Genomic DNA, 27,225 nt, shown 5'->3' with positions numbered 1-27,225 from the left:
AGAAGGACGTGATGGACACAGTGGGGTGGTTCCCTGAGCAGACCGTCCAGTTCATCTGGCAATATGCCTCATCGCCAGACCTCACCAACAGGCACCAGGACCTCGCCTGGCTGGCGGTGAGAGGGGCCCTCCCAGTCAGATACCTCCTGTATGCCCGGAACGTCGCCTCCACACGCCGCTGCCCACGGGAGGACTGCAGTGAGGAGGAGTCTGTGACCCACGCCTTTGCACACTGTGAGTTCGCAGAGAGGGTGTGGAGAAGGATGGACCGGCTAGCGTCACGTTTCATCCCCAGCAGCTGCGTAACAGAGGACGCTCTGATCTACGGGCTGTTCCCGGGGGACGCACATGGAGACCAGCATCCGGTCCTGCTGGCAGATCATGAACTCGGTGAAAGACGCTCTTTCGTCGCCCCGGAACTTGATGATCTACCAGCACATGGAGATGTCCGTGGGAGAATGCTTTCGACTGGCACATTCTCGGCTGCAGGAGTACGCGCTGAGGGATGCACTGAAACTCGGTGCAGACACCGCAAGGGCCTGGTGGGGTGAGGACCACGGTTTAAGGTTCTTCTCCGGCGGGAGTGGGAGGGGTCGGGTGGCGGGGAGTATACCCCTCAACAATGGTGTGGGAAGGTGAACCAACGGAGGGCTACGTGGTTGGCCAAAAGTATGGATATGCAGAGACCATAAGGGAAACGTATGTACTGTATAGGTAAAGGATTGGGAGTCATTGAATGGTTTATTGTATATAATTTCATTGTTGAATAAAGTATATTTTGAAATTTAAAAGAAATATTGGAGGTCAAATTATTTCTTATACTGACTTGCTCCTGATGCCGGTCCCGGGACCCGACCCGTTTACAGACCCGGAGCGGAACCGGAGCAGATTCTCAGCCACTGGTTTTGATCCCAAGTCCAGAACAAAGGATAAAGTTTCTCCGTGAATTTACTCCCAGTGAAAGTGTGGAGATGGGACTTGGACTCCGCGTTGTAAAATGAAACTGTCCCGGACTCGTAACTGAGATAAACTCCTACCCTCCCGGGGATGGGATCGGCAGGGAGACGGGACAGAGGGGAGGGGAGAACCAACATCTCGTCGTCAAGCCGCCAGATGGTCCAGAATGCCGTCTCCGGACTCGGTGTGAACAATCCCTTCCTCTTCAAAGAGTCTGCGGCGACCCCTAGACTCCAGCGCCGATTCCCCGTCACCTCCACCTCCCAGTAATGTCTCCCCGATGTGAATCCCTCCGATCCCAGCACACAAGCAAAGAACATGAACCTCTTCCCGGTGTCAGGGAGATCCCTCTAGGTCTTGGTCCGTCTCACACTCTTCCGATCCTCAGACACCTCGAGCTCCGGATGCGCCGTTTCCACATCCAGGGTGACAGAGACTGGGGGGAGAAGCAGAGAATTAGAGAGTCCCCGGGGATCGGGGGTAGACTCGGGCAGCGCGACCACAGGACCGGCGGGAGAGGCCGCTGGGCCTCAGGCACAGTCGGGTGGCCGACCGGACCCTTTCCCGGGATTTTACACAAACACAGCGGATGGAGAACCAGCATCTTCCCGAGATTATTCCTCGACATGGAGATCGGATTTTTCCGGATCAACACACACAAAATTCTGGGCGATCTCAGCGGGTCAAGCAGCATGTGTTAAGGTTTACAGTCAATGTTTCAAGCCGAGACCTTTCCTCAAGATTGGAAAGAAAGACGGGAGATAGCAGTGGAAACGGGTATGAGGAAGGTGGAGAAACACCTGGATCCAGATGAGGATGGGGTGAGTAAACACTGCAGGCATTTAAGAGGAGGTAAGGAAGAATACATCAGTGCTGACTAACTCGCTTTAATGAACTAGTTCAATTTGCCTGTATTTGTCCATTATTCCTTTAATCCTTTCCCACCCACGTACCCATCCAGATGTCTTTTAAATCTCTGTAACTCTATTCACCTCTACGGTTTCCTTTGGCAGCCTCCTGAACTCCAGGAAAACATAGAACATAGAATAGTACAGCACATTACAGGCCCTTCAGCCCACAATGTTGTGCCAACCCTCAAACCCTGCCCCCACCTTAAATTGCTCCATGTCCCTGTCTGGTAGTCTCTTAAACTTCACTAGTGTATCTGCCTCCACCACTGACTCAGGCAGTGCATTCCATGCACCAACAACTCTCTGAGTAAAAAACCTTCCTCTAATATCCCCCTTGAACTTTCCCCCCTTACCTTAAAGCCATGTCCTCTTGTATTGAGCAGTGGTGCCCTGGGGAAGAGGCGCTGGCTATCCACTCTATCTATTCCTCTTATTATCTTGTACACATCTATCATGTCTCCTCTCATCCTCCTTCTCTCCAAAGAGTAAATCCCTAGCTCCCTTAATCGGTGATCATAATGCATACTCTCTTAACCAGGCAGCATCCTGGTAAATCTCCTCTGTACCCTTTCCAATGCTTCCACATCCTTCCTATGGTGAGGCGACCAGAACTGGACACAGTACTCCAAGTGTGGCCTAAGCAGAGTTTTGTAGAGCTGCATCATTAGATCGCGACTCTTAAAATCTGTCCCTCGACTTATGAAAGCTAACACCCCATAAGCTTTTGTAACGTTCCGTTATATTGGCTCGTGAATGTCTAGGGGAAATCCCGCCCAGCACCTGCTTCAACAGTCCCCTCAGGGTCAATCGTCGCCCGAATCAATCACAAACATCAATCATCAGCCAGCACACCCAGTAAATTTTAACACATACACTTTATAGATATTACTAATTCTAGGGTATTAATATACATTTGATACAGAAAGGAAAGTAATGGGGAAAAAAAAAGGCGCCAACACTTATCAAAGTCCAAGTTCTTCGCGCGCTACCGTTGGAGCTCAATTCGACGTCAGACGACCACCCGAATTCCGTCGACTCACGGCTCGGGACTACCCGGAGTGATCGACCGGAGCCTCTCCGCACGTCCGCCGTCCTCCTCGTCTCTCCTCCCGACTCCCCGTCAAAACTCACTCCACAGTCATATCATACAGCATGGCATCCGAAAACAAAACGATACATAACCACCCATTGGCTAATAGAACCTGGTTATCTCATTTAAAGTAAAACAAACTGTTAGCGCAAACTCTCTGCAGCGTTAAAACACAACAAAGCCGCATTCCACAGATTAACATAACAAAATCGCCATTTTAAATGTCACAAAAGAAAGACCCCGTACACTCTCCCCCCACCTCAAAAAGTCATGCCCTCATGACGTTAACAGAATTCACTAGTACTCCTTGTAAAACACAAAACCCAACCCAGGTGCATAACGCAGTGACATAACTTTGCAGGGCAGTAGAGATAACACCCTGCTCTCCCGGCGCTATATAAGTGAGTCTTTCCGGGGGATGCCTACTCCTCTGAGGCCTCTGGACTTCCTCTGCTGTCTCTCCCTGTTCAGACACCCCAGTTGACCCCTCGAGCCTATCTGACGGACCTTCCCCTTCACCGGGATCCCTCTGCCCCGGTGAGCCCTCTGGCTCGGGTTCTGCCTCCACTCTCTCCTCCCCCGATGCCGGCTGTAATACAGGCGGCTCTGCAACACCCTCCCTCGGTTCCCCTGACTCAGTGATGGAAGGGCCAAGAGTCTCTTCTCCTGGCACCGGGGAATCAGCGAACGGAAGCAGATACCACACGTCCGAATCATCATCTTCCGATGACGTATCCCTTCTCGAGATGGGGACCGGCCCCGTTTTCTTCGCAGCGGGCTCTTCCCGCGCCCCGCGCCCTCGCAGAGTCCTCGTACTAGGAGTAAACTCCCATTCGGGCTCTGGGTCCATCTTCACCTCTCGACCCAGAGGCAACAGGTGGTTCCGATGGAGTACCTTGACAGGCCCCTGCCCGCCCTCAGGTCTCACCCGGTAAACCGGGAGATTCGGCATCTGACTCTCCACCACATATGGGGTGGCTGCCCAACGGTCCGCCAACTTGTGCTTATCCTGTAGTCCTAAATTCCGGATAAGGACTCGGTCTCCCGCCAATAGCTGGACGAACTTTACCTTCTGATCATACCTCCTTTTATTCCGCTGGTTCTGCTTGGTGGCTGCCGCCTCAGCCAACTCGTATTCCCTTTTCAACTCTCTCCTCATATCGGACACGTACTTCAGACATGGCTTCGAAGGTATTTCCCCCGCTTCAGTCCCAAAACACAGATCAATGGGCAACCTCGCTTCCCGTCCGAACATCAGATAGTAGGGCGAGTACCCCGTAGCATCATTGCGAGTACAATTGTAACAATGAACCAAATGGGCGATGTGCTGACTCCACTTACTCTTCTGTCCAATCTCCAAGGTGCCGAGCATGTCCAGCAATGTTCGGTTAAACCTCTCGGGTTGAGGATCACCCTGCGGGTGATAGGGGGTGGTTCTGGACTTTTCAACCCCAAGCATATCCAGCAATTCATGGATAAGCCTGCTCTCGAAGTCCCGTCCCTGATCACTGTGGATCCGCCGGGGAAGGCCATAATGAACAAAGTACTTCTCCCATAACACCTTCGCCACTGTAGTCGCTTTCTGATCCTTAGTAGGAAAAGCCTGCGCATATCTAGTGTAGTGATCCGTGAGGACCAAAACATTCGCGGTATTGCTGGTGTCTGGCTCAATAGACAGGAAATCCATACACACCAGGTCCATGGGTCCTGCACTCTGCAAGTGGGATAACGGAGCCGCCTGCGCAGGCAAGGTCTTCCTCCTGACGCAACGGCTACAGGTCTTACAGTATTCTTCCACCTCCCCCCTCATCCGGGGCCAGTAAAACCGGTCCTTGACTAATCCATAGGTCTTCTCTACCCCTAAGTGCCCGGAATCATCATGTAGAGCCTGAAGCACAGCCTTTCGATACTTCTCAGGCATGACCAGCTGCCAGCGCCGGGGGTGGTCCGGAGGCGACGTGACTCGGTACAGGACGTGGTTCTTCAGCTTCAACCGGGGCCACTCCTTCAGTAGCAGAAGAACGGAGGCATGTTTCGCCTTCTCCCCCTGCCCCATATCACCCTGGCTAACCGCGTACCAGATAGTGCCAAGGCTTGGGTCATCACGCTGAGACGCCTTTACTTCCTGGGGACTCAACTCCGGCAGCTGCCTGTTCCTCAGAGCAGTCACATTACAGTAAACAGTGGGCAGCGCGTCACCGTCAGCCCCCAGTTGATCTACTGCCCGATCCGTTCGCATCTGTGCTCCTACTTCCCCGTCGCTCCCAACTTGACACATGGCCTTTACTCCCTGGGCAGGGACACTCTTCCACTCCTCGGCCGTGCCCGACGAGACAGGGCATCTGCATCGATGTTCCGACTCCCCGGGCGGTACTTCAGGCTGAACTCATAGGCAGACAGGGCTGCTAACCACCGGTGCCCAGTAGCGTCCAGCTTCGCCGAGGTCAGGATATAAGTGAGGGGGTTGTTATCAGTTCTCACCTCAAACTGGGCCCCGTAAAGGTAGTCAGTCAACTTGTCCACCACCGCCCATTTCAACGCCAAGAACTCCAGCTTGTGAGTGGGATAGTTTCTCTCAGATGGCGACAAGCTCCGACTGACAAACGCCGCTGGCCTCAATCCGTTTCCCTGTTCCTGGTACAGAACAGCCCCCAGACCGTCGTGACTGACATCAGTGTGTAGAACATACGGCTTCCGGGGATCAGCAAAAGCCAACACTGGGCCTGTGTCAGCACCCTTTTTAGAGATTGGAACGCCTCCTCACATTGAGCATCCCACCTCAATCCAAAAGGCTCCCCCGGGTTCAAGTATCCTCCTATCTCCGACCCTCGGTCTCCCTTCCTCCTCCTCCCCACAGGTGGATAGCCACACAGCAGCCGGTTCAATGGATGACTCATTTTCGCACATCCTTTCACGAATCGCCGGTAATATCCGCAAAACCCCAAAAACGAGCGTAAATCGTTCACCTTCTGAGGTCTCGGCCAGGTGGTGACTGCGGCTATCTTACCCGGATCGATGGCCACTCCATTTCGCGAGATTATGTGCCCGACATAGCTGACCGACGTCTTACAGAACTGGGAAAGTTTTAACCCTTCCTCTTTCAGCCGACTCAGCACCTTCAGCAGCCGCTCCTCATGTTCCTCCAACGTAGATCCAAACACTATCAGGTCGTCCAGGTACACCCATACCTCCAACAGGTTCATGTCCCCCACTGTCCGCTCCATGAGCCGCTGAAAGGTGGCTGGGGCCCCCGAGATACCTTGTGGCATTCGTTCGAACTGGAAAAACCCCAGGGGACAGATAAAAGCTGTCTTCTCCTTATCAGTCTCGCTCATCGGAATCTGGTAATACCCACTCCGCAAATCCAATACACTGAACCACTGTGCACCACTCAGACAGGCCAATGCATCTTCCACCCTCGGGACCGTATATTGGTCGGGAACAGTGCGGCGGTTCAGGGTCCTATAGTCCACGTACATGCGTACCTTCCCATTTTTCTTCCTTGCCACCACTATGGGGGACGCATATGGGCTTCGGGACTCCGCAATAATCCCTGCATCTTTCAACTGCCGCAAGTGCTGCCGCACATCCTCCACATCTGCTGGGGCCAACCGCCGCGACCTCTCCCTAAACGGGATGTCATTTGTTACCCGAATGTTGTGCCGAGTGCTCTTATCAAACATCAAACTCGCCCTGAGAAAAGACATCCCCTAACTTCAGCATCTTCTCCACCAGCCTGCTCTTATACGCCAGCGGTACAGGGGCGTTTTCAAAATTAAAGGCCTCCTCGGTCAGCCGCCCCCCCGTTTCCCAATAGTTCTCTTCCAGTGGGCTTCACGGGGGCGCTGGACATCACCGTCACCGGGAACAAGTGCGCGAGGGGCATCCCGCGCTTAAAGGTGATCTCCCTCTCCGTTATGTTCCGTATCATCACCCCCATCCGCCGTGCCTGTACAGCTGAGGGCCACTGCAATTCAGGTCTCACCAGCGCCCTAGCCGGGAACCAGGACTCCCTTTCCAGGTCGTCGGGGGCGTCTACTAGCAGGGCCTCTCCCGGCGGCAATCCGGGGAATCTGGGGGTTCCCATCACTAATGCCGCCTCCCCTGGCTGTATTAGGCCTCGCCTGAGTGCACCACACCGTCCCTCGTTTGCACTCCGGGTCCAGCCCCTGGGGGTCACTCACTCCTTCGTACACTGCTCGGAACACGGGGTGTACCGAGAGAGTCTCCAAAAAGTTCTCTCCCCCCCCCTTCTTCTTACAGGCTCCCAAGAGCCGTCGCACCAGAGGGGAGTTAGTCCCCACCAACAGGGCAGCACCACCGGTCTCCACCGGGTCCGGACAAACCAACACCAGCGTCTCAAAGGCTTCCGATACTCCCACATCTCCCTCTGAAAATTCCAATCTCACTGACAAGTATCCATCGTACGGGTAATCACCATCACTTATGCCCCAAATCTCCAATGCGTTAAACGGAGTTACTGCCAAATACTTCAGATATTTGTTGTAGAACGACCGGTACAGTAAGGTAACCTGCGACCCGGTGTCAAGGATGGCTTTCGCAAAGATTCCCTCTATCGGTAGGGACACGCTGGAACGGGGTCCCACCAGTCCATCAGGAATTTGGGCTTGTTCGTTCCGGAGTTCCATAGAGGTTTTCTGGGAACGTGTTCCTCCCGAGACTCCAGTCCGTTCCCTCACTGAGCCTCTCTTAAGTTTCCCGACACCTCTCCCTTCTTGGTGGCCTGGGGGCCCTCCCCCTTCGGCGCATCTCGTCTCTCACAATCCTTCCGCAAGTGGCCAGCTTCCCCACAGTGGTAGAACGCCCCCGACCACTCACATTCCCGGCGGAAATGCCCCTCTCTCCCACAGTTATAGCACCCACTACTCGCCGCCTCTCTCCTCCCGATACGGGCCCCCCAGGACCCCTTGGATTTATCTGGTCTCGCCCCGGCTACTACCTCCTGAACCGCTGAAGACCGTCCCTGAGGGTCCGAGTCCCCTGGTCGGCCCAAAGCACAATCCTCGGCCCGTACCTCTCAGATCAGCCGTCCGAATGATGGAGGGGAGCTCTGCTTAAATGACTGCCGTACACTCCAAGCCACCCTGTCATCCTCCCGGGAACCGCTACATATCTGGCTCATCCTTAACTCCGCCACATCGTCCTCCCTCACTATACCTCGTCGCAGCAACCCCGTAAGCTTTCCTTCCAGCCTGAAAGCATAGTCGGAGAGCTTTTCCCCTCTTCTCTGCCCCATCCGTTGAAACTCTGCTAAATGCCGCCAGGGAGCCCCTGACAGTCCAAACACCTCCTCCAAAGCGTCTAAACACTCCGATAGGGAAGCCAAGGGGCGTGCCGCTCTCAGATCGCGGACCACCCGGGCCGCCCCGCCCCTTAAGCTTTCCACCAATCGCTGTCTCTTTTCCTCATCCGAAACTGGCCACACCTCTAACAATTGGGATGTATCTTCAACCCAGGTATCATAGTCATCCTCCCCTTCCGGGGTGGGCTTGACTTCCGAGAAAATTCTCAGCTTCGGGCGGTGCACCTCAACCCTTCTTGCCAGGGAGGTAATGGCAGCCGTTAACTCGTCAGTTTCCTCAAGCCCATGGGGGCGAGGCCTGGCCAAACTTTCCCACTCCACACCTCTACCTCTTGCTACGGGCACCCGGCCGGGGGCCTCATCTAGCTCCTCCTCCTCCGGCACCTCCTCACTTGCGTCCCGGGGAGAGTGTGGAGACCCCACGGCCCCGCCTCCCCCGGGGCATGGACTGTCGCTTGTAATTCTAAAGTCATGACGTCGGCACTCGCCCGCACCAACATCCAGCTAGCCTCCAGTTCTTTCCCACCCCTTCTAGCTACAAGTTCTACCAGCCCGATACCTTTAATCAAACTCAACCCTCGCACCAGTACCTCTGCCGGAATGCGATAATCGACCCCGCTTACCACACACGCATGATTCACCGGTACCTCCTCCAATTCACACCAATTTACAATCTTATCTCGCTCCATCTTCACACCACTTACCGCAACAACAAGCACAACTTTCCCGAAAAAAAAAATCCAAATCCCGGACGAGCCCCCACTTGTAACATTCCGTTATATTGGCTCGTGTATGTCTAGGGGAAATCCCGCCCAGCACCTGCTTCAACAGTCCCCTCAGGGTCAATCGTTGCCCGAATCAATCACAAACATCAATCATCAGCCAGCACACCCAGTAAATTTTAACACATACACTTTATAGATATTACTATTTCTAGGGCATTAATATACATTTGATACAGAGAGGAAAATAATGGGGGAAAAAAAAGGCGCCAACACTTATCAAAGTCCAAGTTCTTCGCGCGCTACCGTTGGAGCTCAAATTCGACGTCAGACGACCACCCGAATTCCGTCGACCCATGGCTCGGGACCACCCGAAGTGATCGACCGGAGCCTCTCCGCACGTCCGCTGTCCTCCTCGTCTCTCCTCCCGACTCCCCGCCAAACCTCAGTCCACAGTCATATAATACAGCATGGCATCCGAAAACAAAACGATACATAACCACCCATTGGTTAATAGAACCTGGTTATCTCATTTAAAGTAAAGCAAACTGTTAGCGCAAACTCTCTGCAGCGTTAAAACACAACAAAGCCGCATTCCACAGATTAACATAACAAAATCGCCATTTTAAATGTAACAAAAGAAAGACCCCGTACACTTTCTTAACTACCCTAGCTACCTGTGAGGCAACCTTCAGGGATCTGTAGACATGTAACCCCAGATCCCTCTGCTTCTCCACACTAACAAGTATCCTGCCATTTACTTTGTGCTCTGCCTTGGAGTTTGTCCTTCCAAAGTGTACCACCTCACACTTCTCCAGATTGAACTCCATCTGCCACTTCTCAGCCCAATTCTGCATCCTATCAATGTCTCTCTGCAATCTTTGACAATCCTCTGCACTATCTACAACACCACCAACCTTTGTGTCGTCTGCAAACTTGCCAACCCACTCTTCTACCCCCACATCCAGGTCGTTAAGAAGAATCACGAAAAGTAGAGGTCCAGGAACAGATCCTTGTGGGGCACCAGTAGTCACAATCCTCCAATCTGAATGTACTCTCTCCACCACGACCCTTTGCCTTCTGCAGGCAAGCCAACTCTGAATCCACTTGGCCAAACTTCCCTGGATCCCATGCCTACTGAATTTCTGAATAAGCCTAACTTGTGGAACCTTGTTAAATGCCTTATTAAAATCCATATAGATCACATCCACTGCACTACCCTCATCTATATGCCTGGTCACCTCTTCAAAGAACACTATCAGGCTTGTTAGACACGATCTGCCCTTCACAAAGCCATGCTGACTGTCCCTGATCAGACCATGATTCTCTAAATGCCCAGATATCCTATCTCTGAGAATCTTTTCCAACAGGTTTCCCACCACAGACGTAAGGCTCACTGGTCTATAATTACCCAGACTATCCCTACTACCTTTTTTGAACAAGGGGACAACATTCACCTCCCTCCAGTCCTCCGGTACCATTCCCGTGGACAACGAGGACATAAAAACCCTAGCCGGAGGCTCAGCAATCTCTTCCCTCGCCTCGTGGAGCAGCCTGGGGAATATTCCGTCAGGCCCCGGGAACTTATCCATCCTAATGTATTTTAACAACTCCAATACCTCCTCTCCCTTAATATCAACATGCTCCAGAACATCAACTTCACTCATATTGTCCTCACCATCATCAAGTTCCCTCTCATTGGTGAATACCGAAGAGAAGTATTCATTGAAGACCTCGCTCATTTCCACAGCCTCCAGGCACATCTTCCCACCTTTATCTCTAATCGGTCCTACCTTCACTCCTGTCATCCTTTTTTTCTTCACATAATTGAAGAGTGCCTCGGGGTTTTCCTTTACTCTAGTCACCAAGGCCTTCTCATGCCCCCTTCTTGCTCTTCTCAGCTCCCTCTTAAGCTCCTATCTTGCTTCCCTATATTCCTCAATAGACCCATCTGATCCTTGCTTCCTAAATCTCATGTACGCTGCCTTCTTCCAGCTGACTAGATTTTCCACCTCACTTGTCACCCATGGTTCCTTCACCCTACCATTCTTTATCTTCCTCACCAGGACAAATTTATTCCTAACATCCTGTAAGAGATCTTTAAACATCGACCACATGTCCGTAGTACATTTCTCTGCAAAAACATCATCCCAATTCACACCCACAAGTTCTCGCCTTATATCCTCATAATTTGCCCTTCCCCAGTTAAAAATTTTCCTGTCCTCTCTGATTTTATCCTTTTCCATGATATTGCTAAAGGCCAGGGAGCAGTGATCACTGTCCCCCAGATGCTCATCCACTGAGAGATGTGTGACCTGACCCCGTTCGTTACCTAGTACTAGATCTAGTATGGCATTCCACTAGTCCGCCTGTCCATGTACTGTGACAGGAATCCGTCCTGGACACACTTAATAAACTCTACCCCATCTAAACCCTTGGAACTAATCAGGTGCCAATCAATATTAGGGAAGTTAAAGTCACCCATGATAACAACCCTGTTATTTTTGCACCTTTCCAAAATCTACCTCCCAATTTTCTCCTCTGTACCTCTGCTGCTACCCGGGGGGCTATAGAATACCCCCAATAGAGTAACTGCTTCCTTCCTGTTCCTGACTTCCACTCATACTGACTCTGCAGACTTCTTCCTGTTTATGATAATGGGAACCATGAGGGGAGAGATGAATGGCAGATGGAATTGGAACCAGATGGAAATGGGGTGGAAAGCCTGTGGTGAACTGTGTGTGTAGATGGAAACAGAAGGTGAAGGGGATGAATATGGGTGATAAGGGCCCCTTTGTCTCCTTTCCCACAAACCCACTCCCCACAGCCCCTCATTAGGACAGAGGATGAATTTGCAGAGACTCTGGCAGATATATTTGCTTCACATTTCACCACAGGTGAGCTGCTGGAGAGTGGTTCAGTCTGAGCCTTCAGCTTCTCCCATCATTCACCAAGGTCAATGCTGATCGGTGTGTTCGGGCTCAGTCTGACAATGCTTCAATGTGGTGGTTTGATAACAACAGTGAGACTCGCGAGTCCAGCAGGGGGCAGACTGAGTCAATCAGACTGCGGTCACGGACAGGTCAGACAGGGTGAGCGGCACGAAGGACTGGTGTATTTTTCTGACAATCCCTGTCACCACAGTCAGAGCAGATTTTATCCCCTTTAACGTCATTGATGGAATATTAATTCCAGAGCTACTGTGGCAGGATTCAAGAGCATGCATGGACATATTTTTCTGGTATGAATGGGATCAGGATCCTGTGGTTCATCTAACAGTCCTGTGAAGTGGTTATATTTTGCCCCAGTGTTGGTGTGTTCAGGGGTCTGACTTCTCCAGATGATCACGTGACAGTGATGCCTCCCTGCAGGTGGGGTTGGTGTCAGAATAAACTTCAGTTCCCCTTCAGCCTATTATTACAGCCAAATTTTGTGTCTAATTATTAATTAATTGTGTCTGGAACAAGAGAAAAAGGATCTGTATGTTTTACCTCCTTTAATGCTGTCAAACGCTTCTCCCAAAGTTAAGTCGAACAAATAGGGGTGATAGAATTTTTCAGCCAGCAGGGCACAATCTGTCACTGACAATGACTGGGCATCATCACTGATCCTGTAAATATTATACAGCTGGTTATAAACTGAGCATCAGCAAAGTTTGAACTATTTTACAAATCCATCCAAAGTTTCAGTAAAGACCATGTCCTACCTCTTCTTCCGACGAGCGTCCTCCTGAAATAAATAAACCACAGATCTCAATTGACTGAGACTGACCATTGGCATCGCAATAGCAGGGATCTGAGCCAAGTTATTAAAAGCTGCCGGGAGCTGAGGAGGATGATGGTGCCTAACAGCGACTGCTTTGATCGCATCTTCGGAAACAGCTCTATTTCTATCTTTAGTATCTCTACTTTTCCCTTTCAGGGTTCTTTTGAAGCCACTGACCTGGAGTTACACGCTGCCTTTGGTTCTTTGTGGGAATGAGACACACTCTCTGGGTCTCACGACTGGCCGCTGTTCGATATATCAAGGACGTGGCCTGGAAGACAAGCACGCCTTCAGAGATCCGAGATTATGTGGCTCTGGAGGTGGGCAGACTCGAGGTCGGTGTCTCTGCGGGGAATCGGTGTGTTGCGGGAGATAGAAGATCGAAAGCAACAAGCTGGCTGCCAGCTGTGTGACCTGAGACCTGAGTTCTTTTGGCACAGAGCTTGAAAAAAAAAACAACGCAACATACTTTTAACATTGTAAATCAGTCAGTTGTTTGTTATGTCTCCCCTCTCGCAGTGAAATGGGTCACTTCATTTTCCCTTTTTAGGGAGAGATGTTGATATGTTGAATTACTGGGTGAACGAGTAGTCTTTGGGGTACTGCAAGTCTGTGTCTTTATTAATGCTTTACTGCATGCTTCGGTGCTTGGTGGAGGGTGCTGATGCTTTTTTGCTGGGGGGAGAGGGGTGGTCGTTGCCTTGCTGCTGCTTATGCGTGGGAGGGGGAGCTTGGGGGGGCTTTGGGGTTCTAATATTTAACTGATTCATTTTTTGGGACAATCCTTCATTTTTGTGCATGTTTGTGAAGAAAAAGAATTTCAGGATGTATATTGTATACGTTTCTCTGATATTAAATGTACCTTTATGAAACTTTGAAAACTCCCACTAAACTCGCTCCTACTGACACACATGGAGAAAGAGGGACACAGAATTATGGGAGAAAGGACAAGGAATTTTAATGAAAATTATCCCATAACTGAGAGGATGGAACTTACAGGAGAGACTGGACAGGTTGTGCATTTTTATCTGGATACGATGTCAGGGATGGTCAGATGGAGGAATTTAACATTCCGAATGGATTTGAGGGGGTGGGAGTGGAGAAAATATTTCTGTTTTTACGAGACAAAAAGTAGAAGATAAAACATCATTTGGTTGTTAATAAATCCCACAAGAAATGTGGTGAAGAGGATATCAGAAACACACTCATAACCTGTGATGGTAACTGGTTGTTACTCTGAGTATCGGGGATAATATATGTGGGAATCACAGAAATGATCACCAGCTCAGTGCAATGATCAGAGTAACTCATTCCCGAGAAGGTTGCAAATAGAACATAGAACATAGAAATGTACAGCACAGTATGGGTCCTTCAGCCCACATTATTGTGCTGACCCTTAAACCCTGCCTCCCATAAAACTCCCCACCTTAATTTCCTCCATATACCTGTCTAGTAGTCTCTTAAACTTCACTAGTGTATCTGCCTCCACCACTGACTCAGACAGTGCATTCCACGCACCAACCACTCTCTGAGTAAAAAACCTTCCACTAATATCCCCCTTGAACTTCCCATCACTTACCTTAAAGCCATGTCCTCTTGTATTGAGCAGTGGTGTCCTGGGGAAGAGGTGTTGGCTGTCCACTCAATCTATTCCTCTTAATATTTTGTATATCTCTATCATGTCTCCTCTCATCCTCCTTCTCTCCAGAGAGTAAAGCCCTAGCTCCCTTAATCTCTGATCACAATGCATACTCTCTAAACCAGGCAGCATCCTGGTAAATCTCCTCTGTACCCTTTCCAATGCTTCCACATCCTTCCTATAATAAGGCGACCAGAACTGGACACAGTTCTCCAGGTGTGGCCTAACCAGAGATTTATAGAGCTGCATCATTACCCTGCGACTCTTAAACTCTATCCCTTGAATTATGAAAGCTAACATTCTATAAGCTTTCTTAACTAATCTATCTACCTGTGAGGCAACTTTCTGGGATCTGTGGACATGAACCCTCAGATCCCTCTGCTCCTCCGCACTTCCAAGTATCCTGCCATTTACTATGTACTCTGCCTTGGAGTTTGTCCGTCCAAAGTGCACTACCTCACACTTCTCCGGGTTGAACTCTATCTGCCACTTCGCAGCCCACTTCTGCATCCTATCAATGTCTCTCTGCAATCTTCGACAATCCTCTACACTACACACAACACCACCAACCTCTGCAAACTTGCTAACCCACCCTTCTACCCCAACATTCAGGTTGTTAATAAGAATCATGAAAAATAGAGGTCCAGGAACAGATCCTTGTGGGACACCACTAGTCACAATCCTCCAATGTGAATGTACCCCCTCCACCACCACCCTCTGCCTTCTGCAGGCAAGCTAATTCTGAATCCACCTGGCCAAACTTCCCTGGATCCCATGTCTTCTGACTTTCTGAATAAGCCTACCGTGTGGAACCTTGTCAAATGCCTTACCAAAATCCATATAGATCACATCCACTTGGACTACCCTCATCTATATGCCTGGTCACCTCCTCAAAGAACTCTCTCAGGCTTGTTAGACAAGATCTGCCCTTCATAAAGCCATGCTGACTGTCCCTGATCAGACCATGATTCTCTACATGCCCATAGATCCTATCTCGAAGAATCTTTTCCAACAGCTTTCCCACCACAGACGTAAGGCTTACTGGTCTATAATTACCCGGACCATCCCTACTATCTTTTTTGAACAAGGAGATAACATTCGCCTCCCTCCAATACTCCAGTACCATCCCCGTGGAAAACAAGGATATAAAGATCCCAGACAGAGGCTCAGCAATCTCTTCCCTCGCCTCGTGGAGCAGCCTGGGGAATATGCCGTCAGGCCCCGGGGACTTACCCATCCTAATGTATTTTTACAATTCCAATACCTCCTCTCCCTTAATATCAACATGCTCCAGAACATCAACCTCACTCATATTTTCCTCACCATCATCAAGTTCCCTCTCATTGGTGAATACCGAAGAGGAGTATTCATTGAGGTCCTCACTCTGATGGAGTGAAAGGATAGATAAATGGGGGTATAGACTAAGAACAGTGATTAACTAGTGATCAATCAGCTTGAGGGCGCCTTAGCTTACTGTTTTGGACAGTCAAAAAAGCAGCTTTACGCAGCAACCGGTGACGTACTAGTCATCGTTCTCTAACGATAGGCAAAGGCTCAAATAAGGAACTATCTGATCTTGCAGAAGCAGCTCAAGGTATAGCTAAATATGGGAGGGTGAGGAAACGGCTAGAATGTTCTTGAGAAAACGGGAGGGGTCCGAATGAGGAACTGACGGGCTAGCTTTGGTTTAAAATAATTATAACTAACTGACCAATGATTATCTTACATCTAATTGTATCTTAGCATGTGATTGAAATGATTCTAATATTGTCTAAGCTTGTAATGGTAAGATTTCCTGCGACCTGATCAATGTTATAAATTGTGGAGAATTGTGTAATTCGGGGGCAGTGTCTGGACTGGCTCTTTTGGGAGATCAGTCTGTAACTTCCTCCATAGCATGCTACGAGCAAGGAATAAAGGTTTGAAAATAGATACATGCGTTAGTGTATTTGTGGTACAATTGTCTTTGCATTGGTCGGTCCAGTACGACAGTTCACTTCCACAGCCTCCAGGCACATCTTCCCACCTTTATCTCTGATCGGTCCGACCTTCACTCCTGTCATCCTTTTGTTCTTCACATAATTGAAAAATGCCTTGGGGTTTTGCTTTACCCTACTCACCAAGGCCTTCTCATGCCCCCTTCTTCCTCTCCTTTGCCCCTTCTTAAGCTCCTTTCTTGCTACCCTATATTCCTCAATAGACCCATTTGATCCTTGCTTCCTAAACCTCATATATGCTGCCTTCTTCCACCTGACTAATTTCTCCACCTCACTTGTCACCCATGGTTCCTTCACCCTACCATTCTTTATCTTCCTTACCGGACAAATTTATCCCGAACATCCTGCAAGAGATCTCTAAACATCGACCACATGTCCATAGTACATTTCCCTGCAAAAACATCATCCCAATTCACAACCACAAGTTCCAGCCTTATAGCCTCATAATTTGCCCTTTCCCAATTAAACATTTTACTGTCTTGTATGATTCCATCTTTTTCCATGATAATGTTAAAGGCCAGGGAGTGGTGGTCACTGCCCCCAGATGCTCAACCACTGAGTGATCTGTGACCTGACCCAGTCCATTACCTAGTACTATATCTAGTATGGCATTCCCCCTGGTCGGCCTGTCCACATACTGTGACAGGAATCCATCCTGGACACACTTAACAAACTCTGCACCGCCTAAACTCTAGGAACTAGTCAGGTGCCAATCAATATTAGGGAAGTTAAAGTCACCTATGATAACAACCCTGTTATTTTTGCACCTTTCCAAAATCTGCCTCCCAATCTGCTCCTCAGTATCTCTGCTGCTACCAGGGGGCCCAAAGAATACTCCCAATAGAGTAACTGCTCCCTTCCTGTTCCTAACTTCTACCCATACTGACTCAAAAGAGGATCTTGCTACATTACCCACCATTTCTGTAGCTGTAATAGTATCCCTGACCAGTAATGCCACCCCACCTCCCCTATTTCCCCCCTCTCTATCTCTTTTAAAGCACCGAAATCCAGGAATATTGAGAATCCATTCCTGCCCTGGTGCCAGCCAAGTCTCTGTAATGGCCACTACATCATAATTCCATGTATGCATCCAAGCTCTCAGTTCATCACCTTTGTTCCAGATGCTTCTTGCATTGAAGTACATGCACTTCAGCCCTTCTACCTTACTGTCTTTACACCATTTATTCTGTTTCTCTTTCCTCAAAGCCTCTTTATATGTTAGATCTGGCTTTACTCCATGCACATACTTGCTGTTCTCGCATGACCTTTATCCTCAACCACCTCTAACACTTTATCCTCATCTGCTCTAACCCTCTGATTCCCCTCCCCTTGTAAATCTAGCTTAACTCCCCCCCCCCTCCACCTCCCCACAGCAACACTAGCAAATCTTCCCGCAAGGATGCTCGTCCCCCTCCAGTTCAGGTGCAACCCGTCCCATCGGAACAGGTCCCACGTTCTCTGGAACGAGGCCAATTGTCCAGAAACATTAAGCCCTCCCTCCTGTACCAGATGTAGAGATGTTGTGGGAGGCCAGTTTGGGACAACGACAATCCTGAACAGTCAAGATGCCTGCATGGTGAAAATCAGTTTACGATTACAGTATTTGAGATAAAATACATCATTTTGTGACTGTACACTTTAACTGAAATCTCTCACCATGAGGAATATGATATTGTCTTGTCGATCCGTCTGTTTCTGTAACTTTGAGATTTCCTCCTGGATGGAATTTAAATTCTCTTGAATCTCTTGAAGATTTTTTCCATCGGATTCAGTATCCCCTCCTCTTCTTCCCTGAGATTTCGGAGTACACGCTGCTCTTTCTCTGTGAGAACCTGGCGCAGTTCAGCAAAATGGATGTGATCTGGGACTGAAGGCTATGTGACTGTTCCTGACAAATGAAAGGTGAGGCCAGTTTACTATTTGAGGCGATTTTTTGTATTTCTTTCTGACATGGAAGGTAACCATTCAGCCCATTAATGTCTCTGCTAGTTCTCAGAACAATCCCCTCCAACACATTCCCCCACGTCTCCCTGAAACATGCATTCCATCCCTGACTGACAAACTCCGACCTCATTCACACACCACCAACAATCACAAGGTTAATTACAGTAGCCACTTTACCGTTCAACCATGCAATGTCGGCTAAAGGAAGGTACTGGTTACGGGGAGAACATGCAAACTCCACGCAGACAGCTCCAGGGGTCAGGATCGATCCCAGGTTACTGGAGCTGCAATACTCTGCTACTCTGCATTAAAGGCAACAAAACTACACAGCGAATTTGTAAATTCTGCTCAGGAGACTCACCCGAACTCCTGAAATCTTCTCTTTCTGTTGTTGTTCCATTTCCTCAACATCTGATTTCTTTTTAGTGAGAGAGTCTAAGAAAGATTTAACCCGATCCTGGGAATCAGAGAGTGAAGACATTAGATCAAAATATGCAACTAACTAAACAACTGATCAAAACCTGGTTAGTTTTACCTTGTAGATTTCAACGGCTTCGTTAACCGGCATGAAGTTGTGAGACTTCTGTTCCCGCGCAGACGCACAGATCAGGCAGATCAGTGTCTTGTCCGTCTCATAGAGCAGCTTCAGTTCTTCCCCATGTTTCTCGCAGTGAAGTTTACTTTCCTTCTCGTTCGGGTTCAGCTTTAGTTTTCGAGCTTTCTCAGACAGATTTGCTAAAGCCCGATTGACCCTGAGGGCGCGGTCTGAAAACTCCTCTCTACATTCCGGGCAGGAGTTTCTCTCCTCCCTTTCCCAACACCGTGTGATACAGGAGCGGCAGAAGTTGTGTACACAGTCTAGTATAACCGGATCGGCGAAGAAATCCAGGCAGATGGGACAAATTGCCTCCTCGGTCCAGCTCTCGACCTGTCCTTTCGAAGCCATGTTAACTTTCGGTACTTCCTGGTTCAGAATCCTTTCACTTTCGGGGAGCTGCTGAACGCCTGCGGTACCGCGATTGTCCACTATACAATGGTGACATGTGGGTTTCACAAAAAATAATCAGGAATATATATTTCTCTGTAGTATTTGATCTTTAATTATTTCTCTGTGGTCTCTCTCGATCTCACTGACAACCATTTCCCAGTGCTCTCTGTAATTCATTGTTTTCATCTCTGACCCTGTTTTTCTGCCGTGACTCTCATTATCTGACTCTCATTATCTAACTCTCCTGCCGTGGTCTGCAATCCAACCTCCGTCTGTTTACCTTTGATTTAGTGAGCTTCGCCTTGCTGACTGAACATATCCACAGTCTAATCACTGCACTGACTGTCATGTCGTCACCTCTCAGTGACCTTCTCCCCGGGTCTAATTAACTTTACGCAAACACGAGGAATTCAGCAGATGCTGGAAATTCACGCAACACACATCAAAGTTGCTGGTGAACTCAGCAGGCCCGGTGGAAACTCTAGAAAGGGGTACAGTCGACGTTTCAGGCCGAGACCCTTAGTCAGGACTAACTGAAGAAAGAGCTAGTAAGAGATTTAAAAGTGGGAGGGGGAGGGGGAGATCCAAAATGATAGGAAAGGACAGGAGGGGGAGGGATGGAGCCAAGAGCTGGACAGGTGATTGGCAAAAGGGGATATGAGAGGATCATGGGACCGGTGGCCCAGGGAGAAGGAAAAGTGGGGGGAACCCAGAGGATGGACAAGGGGTATAGACAGAGGGACAGAGGGAGAAAAAGGAGAGTGAGAGAAAGAATGTGTGTATATAAATAACGGATGGGGTACAAGGGGGAGGTGGGGCATTAGCGGAAGTTACAGAAGTCAATGTTCATGCCATCAGGTTGGAGGCTACCCAGATGGAATATAAGGTGTTTTTCCTCCAACCTGAGTGTGGCTTCAAATTTACAGGGAGTCAGACCCAAGACTCTAGCCTGCAGGCCTCAAGACCAAGACCCCGGCCTGCAGGCCTCAAGACCCCAAGTCTGTCTCCAAGCCTCAAGCCTCAAGACCCCAAGCCTGTTCTCCAAGCCTCTAGCCTCAAAACCCTAACCTGTCACCAAGCCTGAAGCCTCAAGACCCCAGCCTGTCTCCAAGCCTCAAGCCTGAAGACCCCAAGCCTGTCTCCAAGCCTCAATCCTCAAGACCCCAGACTCCAGTCCTGTAGTCATGTCATGTCCGTGCCTGGTTCTGGGGCCTGAGCCCGAGGCAAGACTCAGCTTCTGGGTCCTTGTCCAGTCTCTGGCTTGGGGTACAAGCCCTATCTACGTTCTTGTTCCTTGTCTGTTTCCTGTAACGTCTCTACCCTAGTCAAGTTTTGTTCCTTGTACTTCAGTGTCTGTGTCTTGCATTTGGGTCCGTTCCCAGCGCCCCCCATTGTGACAGAACAGCCCAGCCAGACTTGGACCCAGCGACAGAGACACTGATGTTTTACTCTTGACTTCCTGGTTCTCTCCTGTTCAATGCATCCCCCCCGCCCCCCGAACCCGCCCGTATCGTCCATGGTCTGGGAAAGCCTTTTGGGACGCCAGGAGGCTCCCATAGAGTGGGGTGGAGTACTATCATGGTCCTGTCCGTGACGTCCGAGTTCCGGATCACGGTCGGGTCCGTGGTTCCTTGTTCCGGGACTTCTGGTTTTCCTCAGTTTCTGCTGTGGGCACATGTTTCTCGTTGTGGGGCTGGGACATAAATACCTCTGCAAAGCAGGGATTCCCTGCTGGACTGTCGTATTCTCCTCCTTGTCTCTCTCCCCCCCCCCCCCCTACACCCGCGCCTGACTCTCTGCCTGCTTATCAAGCCTGTATAACCTGCCTGTTTCACTGAAGTTTTACTGCCGGAGCAAGACCAGAGCCTGGTTAGGTCAAGATAAGGAACTGTCTTTCGTTGTGTGGAATTATCTCTCTGTGCCCACGCCTTCGCTAGGTAGGTCCGGCCGTTTGCCGCTACCTAGTGTTAAGATCTGTCTGTTCATGTTCAGTGATCTGTGTATGGGTCCCGGCCCTACGTCCTGTTCCCAAGGAGGGGTCCCGGCTCTGTGTTCCGTGCTCCTGTCTCTTCTAATCCAAGGCTCCGTGCTCCAGAAGGCCCTCCTCCATTTCGTGCCTAGTCCAGTCCTATCTGAGTCCTGTCCATGTGCCTTTACCTGTCCTTGTGTTTCACCCTACCCAGGAGTTCTTCACCCAAGCCATGTCCAGTTCTGTAGCCTTGTCTTGTTCTCACCTAGTTCTGGAGTCCGAGCCCGAGTCAATTCCCAGTTTCTGGGTCCTTGGCCAGTCTCGGAGTCCATACCCAAGCATCTGCATTTCAAGACCCAAGACCCCAGCCTGCAGGCCTCAAGTCCAGGACCCCAGCCTGCAGGCCTCAGGATCAAGACCCCAGCCTGCCGGCCTCAAGACCAAGACCCCAGCCTGCAGGCCTCAAGACCCCAAGCCTGTCTCCAAGCCTCAAGCCTCAACACCATAGCCTCCAGTCCTACAGTCATGTCATGTCCATGCCTGGTTCTGGGGCCTGAGCCCGAGGCAAGGCCCAGGTTCTGGGTCCTTTTCCAGTCTCTGGCTCGGAGTCCAAGCCTTTGTCTGCATTCTTGTCCCTGCTCCTTGTCTGTTTCCTGTCACGTCCCTATCCTAGTCAAGTCCTGTTCCTTGTACTTCAGTGTCTGTGTCTTGCATTTGGGTCCGTTCCCAGCACCCCCACTGTGACACTGTGTGGTGTGATTGGCACTTGCCACCTGTGAGCCCCGAGCTGGATATTGTCCAGGTCTTACTACATTTGTGTTGTGGGCTGCTTCATTATCTGAGGGGTGGTAGATGGTGCTGAACATTGTGTCGTCATCAGTGACCATCCCGACCTCTGACCTTACGATGGACAGAAGGTCGTTGATGAAGCAGCTGAGGGTGTTTGGGCCGAGGACTCTGACCTGGGGAGTTCCTGCAGAGATGTCCTGTGGCTGAGATGATCGGCTCCAAACACCACAACCATCTTCTTTGATTCCCACTGATTACCCCATTATTCCTTCACTTGCTCTATTTATTTTATAATTCATAGTGATGTTATGTCTTTGCACTGAACTGCTGCTGCAAAGCAACACATTTCACATCAGATATAACAGAGATAATAAACCCGATTCTGATTCTGTTTCCGCAGATTAGTCAGGCCCAGTGACCTGTCTGATCTGATCTCTCCCAATCATGTGTGTAAACCCTCCCAACACCCCGATAATCTCTCAGTTCATCCAACAGATCTCACATCCCTCCATGTGCACAAAACTGTAAATAAAACTCCTTCCCTCCACGACAGTGAGATATCACAGACGGCAGGACCCTCAAGTCAGGCCAGGGCTCCTGCAGGCTGCAATATTTCACCGTCCCTCTGTAAACAAGAGACATTTGACCTGCCGGCCTCAGTGCTGATGTTTCTGTTTCCGGTGAGCTCAGTGACATTGCGTCATTCAGCACGGAAACTGCTGCTGAAAGATCACCAGCTCAGTGAGAGACGCTCTTTGGTCCGCCCGAAACCTGGTGGTCTCCCAGCACAGCGAGATGTCGGTCAGGGAATGCTGCCAACATTGAAAAGTTTCATCACCTCTGAGACAACCTGAGTGCGAATGGTTTAAACATGACCGACTGGATTGACCAAATGGCACTCAGAATGTAAAACATTATTCACACCGTGTTTAGTATTTTGTATATATTTTTATGACGAACAAAAGGCACGTTGGAAGTGCAAAATGCAGCTCAGATACAGGCTGAATCTCATCAACCATTATCCACACTCTTACACTAATCCTACACTGCAGATTCCACATTGGTCTCATCGGTCACCTCAGTTCTGGAGTGGAAATGGGACATCCTCAACTCCGGGCGACACTGGAGAAGGTGCATTTCCCTGTGTAATTGTAAGGGGTTTCTTCTTTTTATATTACTGTTTAGGCTAATCAAAATGGCTTCTTTGTTATGTTAGAATAAAATGGCTTCTTTGTTATGCAACACAAATCAAAGTTGCTGGTGAACGCAGCAGGCCAAGCAGCATCTGTAGGAAGAGGTACAGTCGACGTTTCAGGCCGAGACCCTTCGTCAGGACTAACTGAAGGAAGAGTGAGTAAGGGATTTGAAAGTTGGAGGGGTAACCACCAACCTGATGGCATGAACATCGACTTCTCTAACTTCCGCTAAGGCTCCACCTCCCCCTCGTACCCCATCTGTTACTCATTTCTATGCACACATTCTTTCTCTCACTCTCCTTTTTCTCCCTCTGTCCCTCTGAATATACCTCTTGCCCATCCTCTGGGTCTCCCCCCCCCCCCGTCTTTCTTCCTGGACCTCCTGTCCCATGATCCTCTCGTATCCCCTTTTGCCAATCACCTGTCCAGCTCTTGGCTCTATCCCTCCCCCTCCTGTCTTCTCCTATCATTTTGGATCTCCCCCTCCCCCTCCAACTTTCAAATCCCTTACTCACTCTTCCTTCAGTTAGTCCTGACGAAGGGTCTCGGCCTGAAACGTCGACTGCACCTCTTCCTACAGATGCTGCTTGGCCTGCTGCGTTCACCAGCAACTTTGATGTGTGTTGCTTGAATTTCCAGCATCTGCAGAATTCCTGTTCTTTGTTATGTTATCTGTTGAGAAAGTGCTTCTCTCTCTCTCGCAGGTTGTTTGGGTTATATTATTGATAAGCGACTGAACGAACCAATTGGGATAGATGTTATTCTTTCTTGTGTGTCTGTAAGCTATTGTTTTTCACGGGCTTTGGGGGAGAAGGCGCGATGGGGACAGGGAGAGGGGACGCGATGCTGTAAGCGGGGCGGCGGAATGGACCCCGAGCGGGAGTCCAAAGCCCAGGGTCTTCGGTGAGGGGAGGGGACGAAGACAGACTAGTGTGGAGCGTCTGGTCGACCACAGTGGTTGATCCCAGGCGGCGGGTCGAGGACGTCAGAGGTGATTGAGTGGTGGAAAGAGGACTCCGTTACTCGAGCTCGAACTTTGTGCAGGAGGTGGTTGAACTTTGATAAGTTTGGCGGCTTGTACTTTCCTTTTATATTGTATCTCTATTAATTACCTAGTTCCAGTAAGATCTATAAAGTGTAATCAGTTAATCGCATATGGTGTATTGTCTGTTTTTTGGCGGGGTGGGGTACATCACACAGCATCCACGCAAACTTGATTACCCAGTTTGGCGGGGCTGAACGCTGCTGCCCCTAGACGAAAGCGAGTTGAGTGAGCCTGAGGCTTACCCGGGGGGGGGGGGGGGAGGGGGTACATAAGGAAAGAGTTAATTATGATTCCTCCTTGGCACATGCCAAAATAAAATGGAAATTCAAAGACAAAATGGTGTCAGGTTGGGATGTGGTAATGGTCTGTTTTCCCTCTGTTTCAGCAATGTATTGTCCCTATTTTGAATGCACATCATGAAGATGAAATACCAATGAAGAATATTTTCCTCCTGACATCTGTAACGCTCAGGGCTATCGGCTCGTGTTTGTCTAGGGGAAACCCCGTCCGCCCGCCAAACCGTGTCTCACGTTTGCGTTGATGCTGTGTAATGCGCATTGGTACAAGCCCACACATAAAATATCAGACCGCACAGAATGTACGAGTTACAGATTACACTTTATAAGTCTTACTGGAACTATGTAATTAATAGAGATACAATATGAAAGGAAAGAAAAAGGCGCCAAACTTATCAGAGTTCAACCACTTCGTGCACAACTGTTGAAGCTCAATTAACGGAGTCTTCTTTCCACCATTCGATCCCCTCCGACCCCCTCGACCCCCTGCCTGGGACCAACCACAGTGGTCGACCAGAGCGCGTCCAGCACGTCCTTCCTCTTCGGTTCTCCTCCCGAAAAGCCCGCGCACTGACTCAGATTGCCACACATACGGATAGAATAACATAGCTTCCATTGGTTAGTTCCTTCGTTCTGTTTAATTATAACGCAAACATTTCAGCTAAACAGAGCATGACCTCAGCAGTTAACATACAGAGAAGCCATTTCATTATAACACTACAGAGAAGCCATTTTATATATGGAGTTAACAGCTAACATTACAGTTAATAACCTGAGAACCCTACACATCCCCGTTGTTACCTTCGTCCAAAATTCTGTGTCTGGGCTGCAGGTCGTTATAGATAAGAGGGTTTAGCTGGAACCACCAAGCTACGGAAAAATACTGGGGTGACCATTCTGTTATGCTTTGATGGAATCTTGTGTGTGTGTGTGGCCTCCGCCGGTCGTGGTCGACCATGGGTACTGCACCTCTGGTAGTCACTGGTTTGTCGAGCAGCGTCGACTGAGGCTGTTGAGGCCAATCCTGGAACGGCAGGGTCTGCCACAGTTGCTGCATGTGTGGAACGTTGTGGAGTTGTTGTCCGCTGTCCACTGGGTTCTCCGTTTAGCTCTCCGCTCCGCAAACGGACTCAGGGTCACTCTTCCGTCTTGCTCTAGGTGCTGCTGAAGAGTACCCCGCCACTTGTTGCGGCCATCTGCTGTATCGGCCCGGCACTCTGTGTTGATTTTTTAAGGCTTTCATGTCGCGCTTGCAGAGGTCCTTGAGGCGAAGTTGGGGTCTACCAACGTTCCTCTTGCCTGTTGCTAGTTCTCTGTAGAGGAGTCTACCATCCTTCATACGACGGACGTGGCCCAGCCAGCGCAGTCTGCATTGTCTTAAAAGCGTGAAAATTGTGGGAAGTCCAGCGCGGGAGAGGACCTCAGAGTTTGGGACTTTATCTCTCCAGGTGATGCCGAGAATGCGGCAAAGGCTACGCAGGTGAAAACTGTTGAGTTTCCTCTCCTGTTTGGAATAGATGTTCCAAGTCTCGCTACCATACAGGAGGGTGCTGATAACGCATGCATTGCACACAGCAGTCTTGGTCTTTGTAGCGAGTTTCGCATTCTCCCAGACCCGCGAGGAGAGTCCAGCAAGGATCGATGCTGCTTTGCCAATACGCCTATTGATTTCAGCATCGAGGGAGAGAGTGTCGCTAATGGTCGACCCCAAGTATGTTAACTCGTGGACCACTTCTAGATTGTAATTGTCGATAGTAATGACTGGTGTCTCCACTAAGTTCTGGGCAAGGACATTTGTCTTCTGTTGGCTGATGGTAAGCACGACGTCCTTGCATGCCTTCGAGAATTCGTCAGATTGGAGTCGCCGGAGATCTTGTCCGTCGTATCGTTCCAAATCCACATACGAATTATCACCGAAAGTGACTTGTAGCAAGGGATATGTTCTTCAAGTGATTACCACACACCATATCTAGGCAAGGTCTCCACAGGATCCACTCCTTTGGATCTTTGAATTATACAACGTGACAGTCCCACATTCGGTGTGCACCGTGTGCTGATATTTACCCAATCTTTTGGGCTGAAAAGAGTTTCGAACCATCGCAGTGACCAGCTAGAGTTTCAGCAGCTGGTCTCCTCTCTCTCTCTCTCTCTCTCTCTCTCTCTCTCTCTCTGTGGTTAAGCTCACAGTCAGTAGTGTCAGCCTGTGACTGACGTCATAGTCACGCCTCACTTAGGTACTCCCTTAAAGTGACAGTCCACAGCAAACGAAACCTATGGGTTTATTACAGTGAATGCATGTGTGAATACTCTGAGCTGAATCAGAAAATAACTCAGAATGAATCTTAATTATCATTTTCTTTATACTCTGTGCGGCCAGCAGGTGGCGGAATTGCTCCAGTTATTCGCTCTCACACTCTGCTTTCACCCAGTCGGGACGGAGTGTGTCAATAGATGCCAAGTGCACATCCGCCGCTCCCCACTGTCCAGCGGGGGTTGTGGGGAATTACTCTGGTACCCCCTCCATCTCCTTACCAGGGAGGGAGTATCACAGACTGAGGGGATCACAAGTGAAACCCTCTGGTTTCCTCGTCTGT

At 49.7% G+C, this 27,225-nt stretch overlaps 1 protein-coding gene across 1 annotated transcript; it reads right to left on the bottom strand.

Annotated features, from left to right (window-relative positions):
* Positions 1 to 2,743: 2,743 nt before the first annotated feature.
* On the bottom strand, positions 2,744 to 19,284 carry LOC140198265 (uncharacterized). The gene is made up of 6 exons (XM_072259321.1): positions 18,884 to 19,284; positions 18,710 to 18,805; positions 18,061 to 18,292; positions 12,710 to 12,732; positions 12,495 to 12,613; positions 2,744 to 9,523 (listed from the first exon to the last, which is right to left on the bottom strand). The coding sequence occupies exon 6, from the start codon at positions 5,234 to 5,236 to the stop codon at positions 3,227 to 3,229; it is 2,010 nt and encodes a 669-aa protein (XP_072115422.1). The 5' UTR covers positions 5,237 to 9,523; positions 12,495 to 12,613; positions 12,710 to 12,732; positions 18,061 to 18,292; positions 18,710 to 18,805; positions 18,884 to 19,284; the 3' UTR covers positions 2,744 to 3,226.
* Positions 19,285 to 27,225: the final 7,941 nt, after the last annotated feature.

This window comes from Mobula birostris, chromosome 5 (genome assembly GCF_030028105.1).
Source record: "Mobula birostris isolate sMobBir1 chromosome 5, sMobBir1.hap1, whole genome shotgun sequence".
Taxonomy (NCBI): Eukaryota; Metazoa; Chordata; class Chondrichthyes; order Myliobatiformes; family Myliobatidae; genus Mobula; species Mobula birostris.
Note: the sequence above shows the minus strand (reverse complement) of the source record. Positions and strands in the feature narration are given on the sequence as shown.

Coding starts and splice junctions, on each gene's coding strand:
- LOC140198265 (XM_072259321.1), bottom strand. CDS start 5,236: ATGTGTCAAGTTGGGAGCGACGGGGAAGTAGGAGCACAGATGCGAACG.